This window comes from Anopheles darlingi, chromosome 2 (assembly GCF_943734745.1).
Source record: "Anopheles darlingi chromosome 2, idAnoDarlMG_H_01, whole genome shotgun sequence".
Lineage (NCBI taxonomy): Eukaryota > Metazoa > Arthropoda > Insecta > Diptera > Culicidae > Anopheles > Anopheles darlingi.
Genome location: NC_064874.1, coordinates 28,581,903 through 28,594,402, shown reverse-complemented (window position 1 = coordinate 28,594,402; position 12,500 = coordinate 28,581,903). Strand labels below are relative to the sequence as shown.

At 46.9% G+C, this 12,500-nt stretch overlaps 1 protein-coding gene across 5 annotated transcripts in view; it reads left to right on the top strand.

The window, feature by feature from the left end:
• Nucleotides 1-461: 461 nt before the first annotated feature.
• The window catches only part of LOC125949494 (lethal(2) giant larvae protein), a 15,890-nt gene continuing 3,851 nt past the window's right edge, over nucleotides 462-12,500 (top strand). The window contains exons 1-4 of one of the 5 annotated variants that reach the window (XM_049676596.1): nucleotides 462-550; nucleotides 1,796-1,927; nucleotides 5,746-6,491; nucleotides 11,001-12,500. The exon at nucleotides 11,001-12,500 is cut by the window's right edge and continues 370 nt beyond it. In XM_049676596.1, the coding sequence (XP_049532553.1) occupies nucleotides 6,408-6,491; nucleotides 11,001-12,500 (1,584 nt within the window). In that variant the 5' untranslated portion in view covers nucleotides 462-550; nucleotides 1,796-1,927; nucleotides 5,746-6,407. Of the gene's footprint in view, nucleotides 784-809; nucleotides 894-1,795; nucleotides 1,928-5,745; nucleotides 6,492-11,000 lie in introns of those variants that run through there. The other 4 variants (XM_049676597.1, XM_049676600.1, XM_049676595.1 and 1 more) reach the window with 4 other exon arrangements.

Below are 12,500 nucleotides of genomic sequence, written 5' to 3'. Positions count from 1 at the left end.
TGGTGACCTGTCAAAGCGGTTAAGATGCTACCTGTCTTTTTAAGTACCTTGGCCAGACTCTAGCGTAAATCGAAAAATTACGTGCTTATTCCGGTGAGGCGATACCTTATAACGCCTCGGGCGTCAAATCCATTTTTGTTCATTTTTGAGTTCATTATCGCCTAAGGAAATCACGCAGGCGATCGCTTTTTTATTCTGGTGACAGCCGACGGTTTGTTCGGGAAAATAATCGACGAACCTGAAAAAATCGTTGAACACGACTGAGGCGTTCGGTATCGCCTAGCACCGGAATAAGCACCTAAGAATATTTGTGAAAACGTTATCTTTCGTACCGGATTTCTAAAAAAACACGGTAACACAAAAACAGCTTTAAAACCCACGTCCCAAAGTAAACGAGAACAGTGCACACAACTGTCAAATTCTCATCCTTTTTTCTAAAATCTGCGAGGGGATCTACATGACACCACCTCTCTTTTTGAAACACTTTGGTGCGGACGCGCCTCGTCGAGCGCATTTTATTCGTTTCCGATTTTTGGTTCTGCAGCAAGAGGTAATTCATTACGAACGTGTCCACGATTTTCCTCCAATTCGGCGCGAGTTGATCTGTTTGTGAGTGCAATTTAACCGGGAGTGGAGTTCAGGTGCGCCGCCTTTTCCGCTGGATTTCACACGTCAGTGACGCGGTTTTTCCTTCTTCTGCCCGTTTTCCCCCTCGAATACTTCCGTTCTCGTTGGCCGGTGCTAGCACCGCTGAAGCTGAAGAAAACATTGAAAAGTGGACAAGTGAGAATCGCAGCGATCTTGTGGACGTTGAAGAACGCTTCGCTTGGTGCTGACCAGCTAACTAGAGAGCAAGAACATTATTCCGCCGACCGGTTTGCTAGAGCATTTAGGTCCGGTGCCTTTACGTGTTAATCCGTGGACACGGTTTCGTGCTGTGCACACCACAAGTGACCGCCGCAAGTGTCGAGTTGTGCGTCTCAATTGCGGCTTCAATTATCACCAGGTTGCCGTGCAGCAGTTGGTGTTTGCCTTGCGTCGGCAACTAGAACTTAGCACGGAAAAAGGTGGTGTGCGGAAGGGGGCAAACGGACAGCCGCTCGGTCATGCCCCAGAAAGTTGCTGGGCTTCAGCATCGTGCACTCATTGCGGTAGTTGGGTGGGGCCCGTTGGAGATCGTGTCGATCGCTAGTGCGCGTCTCTTGATGCGAAAGAGCATCTCACCCACCTCCCCTGCCAGCGGGGCCGGTATCTTTGATCGTTTGCTCTTGCGCTCGCTGGAGTGATCGCTACATCGCGCGGAAAGAACCGGGTTTGCCAGCAATTCTCGCGGAGCGTAGTGCGTTCGGGTTCGGTACTTCTTTTTTTTTTTTTACCTGAATACGACTGTGGTTGGCTCATGTGGTTGCGTGTGCATACGAAACGAAGAAGAACCTGCTTTCCGGTTGCAAGTAGGCCTTTCGCCTCAGACCGGCGGATGTACGATGGATGTTTATAGTTTGGAGTGTTCTTGTCCGTTTTCCCGGTTCTATCGCGATTGCATGGGGAACCATCAACCGGAAACTTTCAACCGTGACTGGAAAGAAAATACCTCACCACCACCTACGCCATGACCTCTGCACGCACCCCTTGTCCCCTGGTTCTCTCGATGTTTCCATAGCAGTGCACATCAACGATATGATGCATGAAATTCGTTCGATAGTGAAACGTTCTACCATGCCGGGTGTATCCTACATATCTAAAGTACGGTAGCCTTCTTTTAAATCTGATTGTTTTCTCTATCGGTCTCTTGCAGGATATAGTTGGTTTAGAGTTTATTGTGCATTGTTATTGAACTTGACTTGACGTAACTAACGATCTAGTGGAGGCCTCGTCAAATCTTGGCGCGAATTCCGTTCGAAGTTAGGAGAACATTTTATGCGAAAAGGTAAGTATTATTCGCCGTGTCCTATATTTCATGACACCTGTTGCCATTACCACGTTGGCAAGGCAGTTTGTACCGTCTTTAGTAGCTAAAAAGATATGCTGAGCGTAAAACACGATGGAACGAAATACTTTTCGATCAAACAGACTAAGCCAAAAAGTTTTCGTTTTATTCATTACATGAATGTCGTTTAATTATTACATGAATGTATACCGCTAGCGGTTGATGATTGTTTCATTCAAGTGGAGGACCACTGCGGTCACAGCGTTGCGTTCCGCATATCTCTCTCATATTCCGTATCGATCACTAACCGGGGTCGGTCTGATAAGATAAAAATCCTGAAATCAGCCCTCATGGAGGGACTTGAATCACACTGCTAGCCGTTTTTCGCGTTAGGTTTTTTGGGAAATACTTATTCAGTTCACTTGCTGCAGTATGCTGCACATATTCTCTTTATTGTTGCATTTCAATGGCGATAACCTAGGATGTTCTGGATGGAAAGCACAAGAATGTTCATATTCGCAATTCTCTTAATTTTTTGCATTTTTCTCTGGTTCTACATACATCCACATCATATGCTTATCACCGAAATGTGGCTGGCCTACGTGCAACAATCCTGAAAGGGAAACGGTTGTACCAACGAGGGACCCGTATGGCGTGTAACAGAATGCTGCTGTTCAGTAATCGAGAGGAACTGCCTGAGGGGTTGCTTATGGTAGAGATAGACCTGTAAAACACCTTCCTTCCCCTTCTCGTTTTTTGTATGAAACACATGTTGAAAATAACGTTATCATCACCAACTCTCCTCTAGTCAAAGAGAGCTTTTGAAAGATATGGGAACCCGCTCTTCAAACACGCCGGGCATATAGGCGAGGTTTATTGACCATGTTTTGTAATGGAGTGCATTGTACTTGAAATTCTCTGCAAACTAACTGGTTGCTTACTAATTTAAAAGTATAACACATTTACTTGTCCAACTATCAACTGATGGAAATGGCATAATGTAAACTCTATTGTTAAGGTACAGAATGTTTTCGTCGGTTACTCTTGAGATCGTAGCCGATTGGAGCACGAAGCATAGCGGCATACCACTAGAGAGCCTGTCCCGTGCTGTCATCCTTCATCCTCTACCATACCCTGCCCTGGAATTTGTAACATATGAGACAAAGCAGCAAACCGTAACTTTGGGTGTCAGGTAGAAAGAACGTAGGGAACCATTTTTAAAGGTACAGAGTTTACGATTCCGTCGAGTTTTTAAATTTCCCTTTTATGCCAGGAAACATAGAGAAATAGTAGAGAGAGAGAAAGAGAGAGAACTGAATATTTTGTCTGCTGTATAACACCGAGTTCCGTACGTAAAAGTTTCGTGTGACAGAGGAAGAGGATTAATGCAAATGCACCAAAAGGAAAAACCTGATACGTTTGAGCGCTGCAAGTCTCTCCGCTGTCCTTGTTACTGTGGTGCACTTGTATGGATTTATTGGACGCTTGGAAGCAATGCAGGTTAGACCAAGCAAGGTTTGCAAAACTCCTGTCAATCTGTTTTTTTTTTTTTTTGGTGTGGATGTCTGCGTAAGGGCTTTGGGTTTTTGATTTATGATTAGTCCACGGCTAATCCAGGACGGTAATCTTGTAAAACACGTTTAAAACCTCTACTTTAAAGGATTGTACGGAGTGTAGCTGAAAACTATCATTTTACTATGTCAATTTTTAAAAACATAAGAACGAGCAAGCCGTATGTATTACTATGTACAAATTAATTTACTGGTTTTTGCTACATATTCACTCTTTTTATCATTTTATCAGGATAACACGCTTGGAATCACATCACTGTGTATCTGACCTTGGGGTGCGATACACGTTTGCCATCGCTCGCATTTACACGTTTCATCCTTCTTCCACTCGATTACCCCGCACATGCACGATTACTCATTCACACCCTCGAACCTCATCATCATCTTCTTCAACGCTCGCATCATGAAACGTCCACCCTCTTGCGGTTTGGCGTATCGTTGTTGACTTTTGCTTTGCTTTCATTGCTCATGTGGCGTCGCCGACCCATGATGTCATACCTTTCTTTATACCACCGAAAACGCTCGCTACCTAATAGCGGCTCCCGCCATGCAGTTGCCTGGTGGTGTCGCCTACTTAGCGTTTCTATCGTGGCTAATTTTGCATCCACAAACGACACCGACTAGCGGCATCATCCGCCTGCTGCCTACTTGAGCTGCTGATACTAGTAAAATCGACGTTTGTGTTTCGACGATCGAAGAACTCTCTGGTCTGGAGAGTGGTTTCAGCTTTCAACTCGATCGACGTACTATTTGACTAAGCTCCTTAAACTGTACGGGGAGCTGAACAGATGAAACATGATCCCGACTTCTTGATCAAGCTGCTGCCGCACATGCGAAAGCCATTCTTAAAAATAGAAAACAAACCAATTCCCGTTTCGATAGAGCAGAACATAGCGGAGAGCAGGAGAAGCGAGTGTTCCGGTTCTGTTGGCCATCGCACAATATGTGTGTGTATGTGTGTAGTACTGAAATGATTCTAGCACTCCGCCGTCTGACATCCCATCTGTCCCGTCCCAACAGGGTACACACTCCACAGTTCCCCACATATGCTGCAAACATGCTGCTAAGAGCTTTCGGTTCGGGGTGCTGGTGCCCCCTACCTCCCCAATCCGGTTCATTCCCTTCGCTTGAATCACACTTCGAAGTGTTTATTTTCTAAACAAATTATGTACCGCAATTGTAGATCAGATCATCAACCTGAGGCTGAGGCCGGGCTCGTCGGTTCCCTGCTCTCGAGAGAATCGGGAGAACACAGAACGGGAGAACCACATCCCTCGCACACTTACCGCTCTGCGTTGGGGATTGAATAACCGGTTAGGTTTTATGTTTGTTTGTGCTTTTTTCCTTTCGGAAATCAAATTGACTTGATTTCTTCTTGGTTTGAAAGCAATCGAAGAATTTGATACTTGAAGGGGAGCGGGAGATTGGGTTTCTTGTTCCAGCGAACGAGAACCCAAACACGCCCCATCATCTCGCCTTTAAATTCGAAGCTCAGAACTCATCAGTGCCGCCGAAAGCATGACTGGCGTGACTCTTCTCCTTCATCGGGTTCTTTTTTTTCTTTACCCGTGCTTGTGGATTGTTGGACCACCTTCCTCCCCGAACTGAGTCATCATTATCAGCGAGGTCAGAGAAACCCCCCATAGGGCTAGCAAGATAGCCGCGGCGGCGGCGGCGACGGCGAAGTGTGTCTGCGTGTTTTATTTTACTTTTTATTCTTTTGCTTGGATAGGAAATGGCCATATCCTGTTCGAACGTCCTACCACCCCTTAGCCACATGATAGAAAGTGATCGGTGACACATAGCACGATAGAACTCGGTTTCTCTAATCAGGCTTCACACAATGGTGGTTGAACTTTAATTAAATTGACACCGAAACGACCACCACCCACTAAAGAGGTGCAATGTACCGGAATGTTCCGTTGCATTGCTGTTGAAGTTCTATGGCAGGTTCTTCTCAGAAAGGAACAGTGTCTGCCTTATGTGCTGATAAACTGTAGTAATGGGTTTGATCGATTAGTCGTGGTGTTCTGTTCGAATCGATAAACTGCATGAGTTCCGGTATAAAGAAGTAGGTTGATCGATCGGTGATGTCTCATCGGTTGTATCAGTTGATAACATAGTATTTATAGAACATGGTTAATTTATAAAATGGATCCATTAATGTACTGCGGTTTTAGCGTAGGTAAATCCAAACACCTTTTTTCTAATTTAGTTTCCTTATCCATCTCTCTGATTCCTTTACAGTTATTATCAGCCGCTGTGGCCTTTCGATATCTGCAACGATTATAGAACCGCACACAATCTATACATGTGCCTTCCTACACTCTTGATTCCGAAACCCAAGTAGTGTTCCGTTAAAATTGCCTCGAAGTATAGTTAATTCTACGATCACGAAATTTGAAGGTGTGCATCGGTTGTGATTCGTGCTTTCGTTTGACTTGATCATCGTAGCTAGACGCGGCCTGCGGCCAAAGAAATCGTCAGAGAAAGAAAGATGCCTAAGGTGTGGAGGCGTGCCGAGGACGAAGCTTAGAAAATCTCCATGCAAAGCAGATTGGACTAGAGTAAACTAACTTCTCTAGCATCGATCCCAGGAACGCACGCTTGCTAGCGTAAACGACGAATCCATCAGCGGAGTTGAGTTGAGACGACGATTGAATAGAAGAACGCAGGTTAAATCCCAAGCAACGCCGAGCACCGTGAATGCTAAAGCTCTGCTGTAGCGCTTGCTAAGAAGAGAAGAAGGAGAACAAGAGGCCAGAGATCGGAGAAGCGTGCCTGCAGCGAAATCTCTTCAAACGTAGCCATATACTAGCATCGTCCATCGGTGAGCCTTTCACTCCCGGCTTTCCTGCCAGAGCGACAACAACAACAACAACAGCAACAACAAAAAATACGGTGGAACAATGCTGAAGTTTATACGCGGCAAAGGCCAACAACCTTCGACCGAGCGGCAGAAGTTGAACAAGGAACTGTTTGCTTTTCGTCGGGTAAGTGTGCCTAGCTATTTAGATTAGTAACCCGGTTCGGGCAGCAACGCGCTTAGTAACCTACCAACAATCGACCAGCCTCCTGACAAAAATTCTTTAAAACTTCACAACGCGCATCCGGAAAGGGAAAGGGAACAATCCACTCATACTGATGCCACGGATTACGCGGAAAATGATCGCGAAGGGGCATACTGTGTAGGTGTCCTTGGGAGCACTGGAGGACGCACGGTGTGATGCTTTCCTTTTTAGCAAGAAAAAATTCTGGTACCAGTTGCGGTAAACATTGGAAATTTGCTGACCTGTGCCCACCGCAGCTAAAACCATGAAAACGGAAGTAGGCTCGTATCTTGTTGTCTTGTTTTACGAAAGAGTTACGGTGCTAGTAATTGGACCCCAGCAGCCACACAATGTTGAGCCATGCGCGATCATGTAAAACGGAAGTATCAAAGCTAAAAGTTTCACTGAAGCCAATCAAACAGCTGCCAATCCCGAAGGAAGATCATTGATCGTGTGGAAGGGGGTTTGTTTATTTATCTCTTACATTATCAAATAGTGACAAAGCCGGTCTCTGTGAGACGGCAGTTTACAGTAAGAGGGACTCGACTAATGAACACGATGTTTAGGTTGGCCAACTTGGCTTTAGAAACTCCATGCCAGGGACCCAGCATATGCTAGCGTTGCAGACGTACAACGTTGGGCTTTGGGGGCACAAGTTTTGCATGTGTCTTGGTTTTTTGGGACACCAGCTTTGGAAGATAACGCGAATCCCACCGTTTAAGTAGAAAAGCTCTGCGATCCGCCAGCATAGATTAAGAAACGCGCCGTCTGAGTTAGCGCCTGCGACTCATCACGTTTCCCTTCCATGCGTGGACGCGTTGAGTCATAGGTTTGAGTGACCGAGTAAACCGTCAGCAGCGTCATTGAGTCATTAGGTTAAATGATACCAAGTGGTTCCCTCCATTCGGTGATGCGTTGTGGGGTACTGAGTGAGTGAGGTAGTACTGTGGTACTGTACTCAATCATTCTCCAAAACAAGTACACGGAAATTGTAATCGTATGGACTAATATGAACAACAACCACCAGAGTCACTACACGTCATTACCATACACGGCAACGCACTGCTGCACTTGGTCGGATCACTGTTTGTATGTGTGGTCTATGGGAGATTTTCACACCCGTTCTCGCGATACGCTTCTATTATCTCAAGAATTTGAACCTTTGCCTATCGAAAACTACTGATACCGGTGCGTGGCAATTATAAAACAATAGCTATTTGATGCTTAACAAAAAACAACATTCAACTATCAAACGATCCCCGCCCCATCTGGTTGTGTATGCGGTTGATAGAGCAAAAGGCTTTTTACCCAACGAATTCAAGATTATTTAAACGTACACATTCCTCCTTCGAGAAGCGTATTGTTTGGGCGTGTGTCCCGCTTGAGTCGTACTGGCCTTACGAATCAATTCACATGACACTGCTTAGGGGAAACAATAAGATGAGATGAACGGAAGGGCAATTCGCGTGCTACAACATCGCGCGACTCCCTGTGAGGGTGTAGAATGTAGCGTCCTAATCAGCTATTGTTTCACATTTTCTCAACATTTGCCTTTGACGATGCGTTCGCGCAAGTGGGTACATAAATGACTCATAGCTTACAAGCATCTTTTTGGGATAAACATACGGCTCGCCCGTCATTATATATGTTAAAAAAAAAGCATCTTTTTGGGAGATTTCAGTCAGAAAGCCGGGTTGGAAAGTTGTAGGTTTCACCACAAAGCGTGTGTGTGTGTGAGAGAGAGAGAGAATTTCAGTTGCGTCGTCAAACTGCTGCAAATATGTCTTTTATCGCACCATAAGTAATCGTGATTGGGCAGGGAAATCTATATTACATTTCCGTTTTTTGCGATTTTTTATTTTGTTTTGTTGCGATGGCTTTAGTCTGATGACTTACTGACGTAATTCTAAAAAGGGGAAGTGCATTCAGAGTATTGCTACAGATCACGCCGATCACCTTTCTTTCCGTTGTGCTCAGAAGAGCTCTTCGAAGATTCAGGAGACCGCGCCGCACCACATTACATTAGCGGATCAGGGCGTGTAGCGCAAGATGACCGCATCTACGTGGGTTTCACCTTTCCCTCTGTATACATATATACTGGAACGGCCCACGCTAGCGCAAACCACCTACCCAGCCAATAATATTCCCTCGGGAGAGATATTCCTGTGGCACGAAATCAAAGCGCCAAGTGAGTGAAGCGTAGAATGATGGTAGCCGTAACAGGAAAGCAGACCAGGAAAGCTTCTTTTCGTTATATTTCGCTTCTCGGTTCCTCCACTTTATTCGTATACTTTGCAGAGAACAACGAGCCCCCCCCGGTCTCCACGTTGGCCGCGCGGTTCGTTCTTGTGGAACACGACGTCTGTCGTGAAGAGTGGAGAGGGGTAAATAAGCGAAGAGCTAACGGTTGTTTTGCTGCACTTCATGTCGTTTTCTTGCTGCTCTGTTCTTCTTGTGGCTATACATTGCGGCACGGATGGCTAGAAAACTGCCTTGTGTTCAGCTATTCTAGCATACTAAAGCTACTCCAGCTGGCGGATGAGCAGAGAACGGGCGTGTGCTGGTCTTAGCAAGATGCATCACTTGCCAGGTTGTTCTAGCAACATTCATCGTTGCTTTCCACGATCGACGATCCTATTAACTGGATTAGGTTCGAGTAGGAAAGGTCACCAACTCTACGGTTGAACGGATCGAGGCTTGTGGGTACGCGGTGGTGGTGATCGCTGCGCGGAAAACACAGGCCACAACTCAGATGTATCGAATCTTACTCGAAGGTGACTATCATAATTGCGACATTAAGCCATTGAATGTCACGAACTGCGGTACTGATTCCCGCAGTGGCCGTGGTGGTGTGTGAAAGAGGTGAGAGAGGGAAAGTCGCTTGAATTACTTCCTTCTACATGCAAGGCGTGTAGAGCCGGGATACTCAAGAAGCTTTTCATCGTACCATCTCACCAGCGTGTACCGTTAGGCAAAGGCGAACTTTAATGATCCGGTCTAGGGAGAGCTAGAGCCACGACTAAGGCAAGGCAAGAGTATGCTTGCTTAGCGTTTGTTACAGAGCGCCACACCTTTGGAGTTGAATCTTAACCGGGCATAGCAAATGTACACAGAAGGTTTCGAGCGTTCCGAGGGTCCCGCGGGTTTTGCGGGTTAAACAAATAATTTGACATCAACAATCAGAAGAACTTGGCTGCTGAACCTCGATACAACGACGACGCACCTGTCGTATAACCACCAAAACGACCGACCGACCGATTGTGCGTGGCAGAGCACATGGATTTTAGGTTGATATCACCAAGGAACGTTCCCAACCTGTTCTTCTTCAAAATGTTTACTTAAGATAACACCAGGGACCCATCAACCCTCTTGCAGAAGAGTTACTCAACCACAACACCAGCACCCAACAGCGGTCGCGATAGCCGCAGAGTCGTTGTACCTGGGGTGTCGTATATGGTTTCTTTTCAGTATCCACTCTCCTTCAGAAGACCTTTTAAACTAGCTTTCATGCTATCTCTTTCTCGCTCCCTCACGGTTTAATTTCGCAAATAAACGTAGAATTGATTTACACGTGGACGATGGCGCGCTTTTGCCTGCCCCACTTCCGGATGCTTATCATTTGTTCGGGCCATCATTTTTGGTTCAACCACCGGTATCGATCATGTGTGTTGAGACGGAGACGCGGCGTTGGCACGGGAGTCTCTTGGCTGTTGGTTGGCGAATATAAGTTTCTTCGATTTTTACTCGTCTCGCCCCTAGATTGCGCGAGGCCGGTTATCTGCAATCTACAAGCCCTCACCTGTATGTTTACTTAACGATAAACCCGCTCCACCCCTTTTTATTTTCTGTGGCTTGGATGTGAAAAGTTCCCTTTTTTATCTCCTTGTCCCGCTGTGCTTTTGTCACCGGGCATCGGGCTGGGCACGGGGTTGGACTCGATGATGGGTGTTTGCTGCACCTTGCAGTGTACGCTACGCGTGTACGCAGAGGGCTTGCGTATCTTTCGACCTCCGCCGCACTGATAAGAGCGTGCCTCGGTATAGTGAGGGGTGGCCGTTTTTCAATTTCCAGCCCATAAGGCGACAGGCGTATATTATTAGACAATACAATGGTCTTGAAATGCTTTGGTTTGTTGAAGGCTAATGAGGGCTGATTCCGGAGGCTATTAACACATACGCAAGGCTTTTCTTGCAGTTGATGATTGTGCAAGGGTGGCAAAGGTGCTGATTTGACGGTCAATTCCTAACTAAACTATTACGCAAAAAGCCATTCATTAATGTACTTTAGCTCTGAGATATATGGATCGGGAACAATTGAACAACTTTAGCATAAGATAGATAGATCGCGAAGGTCGTCGGGTATTTCAAACACACTGTTTGAATAGTTGTCGTTCATTAGAGGGTCGATCAGTCGATCATTTCTAATCTCTACTTTTGTACTCATTCTTTACAGACGGCTCAACATGGGTTTCCTCATAAACCATCGGCTTTGGCGTACGATCCGAAAAGTAAGCTTATGGCGATTGGCACTAACAGTGGCGTCATAAAGGTCTTCGGACGTCCGGGAGTCGAGTTCTACGGTCAGCATACCTCACCGTCCAACAATCCAGCGGATTTGATTGTGCAGCTGCTTGAATGGATCCCAGGAACGGGACGACTGTTGTCACTGACCGCGTCCAATCAGCTCGTCCTCTGGGAACCGGCCGGTACACTGCTGGTTGCGATCAAGCACTTGCCTTTCGATGGCAAGCTGAAGAAGATATCTTCACTGTGCTGTTCGTACCTGCGCGACACGGTATGGATCGGTACCGAGGGTGGCAACGTATATCAGTTCGATGTGCGCAGTTTCACGGTGAAGGAATCGGTCATCTATCATGACGTGGTACTGGAACAGCTACCGACCTCCTATAAGCTCAATCCAGGAGCGATCGAGTCCGTGCGGCAACTGCCAACGAACCCGCAACACCTGCTGATCGCTTATAATCGTGGACTGGCGGTTTTGTGGGATCTCGAAACGGCAACCGTAAAACAATCGTTCATTTCGCCCGGTCACGGTCAAAGCGTTGGACTGTTCGTCGATCCGGATGGTACCCAGTTCACCTGGTATCATGCGGACGGTTCATTCGCTACTTGGGACCTCGATAGCCCGATACCACCGGAGAACCAGAAATACGTTCCGTACGGTCCCGATCCTTGCAAAGCGATCGACCGCTTGACGCGTGGCTACCGTGGTCGCCGTGAGCTGATCATCTTTGCTGGTGGAATGCCACGGTCGGCGTACGGTGAACATCAGTGTGTATCGGTGCATTGCAAGGGCGGTGTTAAGGTAGCCTTCGATTTCACCTCGAAAGTGATCGATTTCTTCGTAACGTTCGATGACGAGCGCCCTGATCAGGCGCAGGTGCTGGTGGTGCTACTGGAGGAAGAACTGGTTGCCTACGATCTCACCGATGAAACGTTGCCACAGATTAGTATTCCTTATCTGCACTCCCTGCACGCCTCGGCCGTCACTTGCAATCATCTGGTATCGCAAGTTGTACCTGAAGTGTACGCCAAGATTAAGCGTGCCGGAGAAACGCAACTGTCGGAGTACAGCGACACACCGTGGCCCATTACCGGTGGTATCGTACCGGCGGAGGATAATGCAGAGCGGGATGGCCCAACTCAGCGCGACATTCTACTGACCGGGCACGAAGATGGCTCGGTTAAGTTTTGGGACTGTTCAGGCGTCTGTCTCGCTCCGTTGCTGCACGTCAAGACAGCGCCACTGTTCAGCAATGCCGATGAAGAGGATGGGTTTGCTGATCGAGCCAACTCGACCGAGCAACTGGAAGAGGAAGATGGCGAACCACCATTCCGAAAGGCCGGCCAGTTCGATCCGTACTCCGATGATCCAAGGCTGGCGGTTAAAAAAGTTCAGTTGTGTCCACAAACGGGTACGCTGATCATCGCC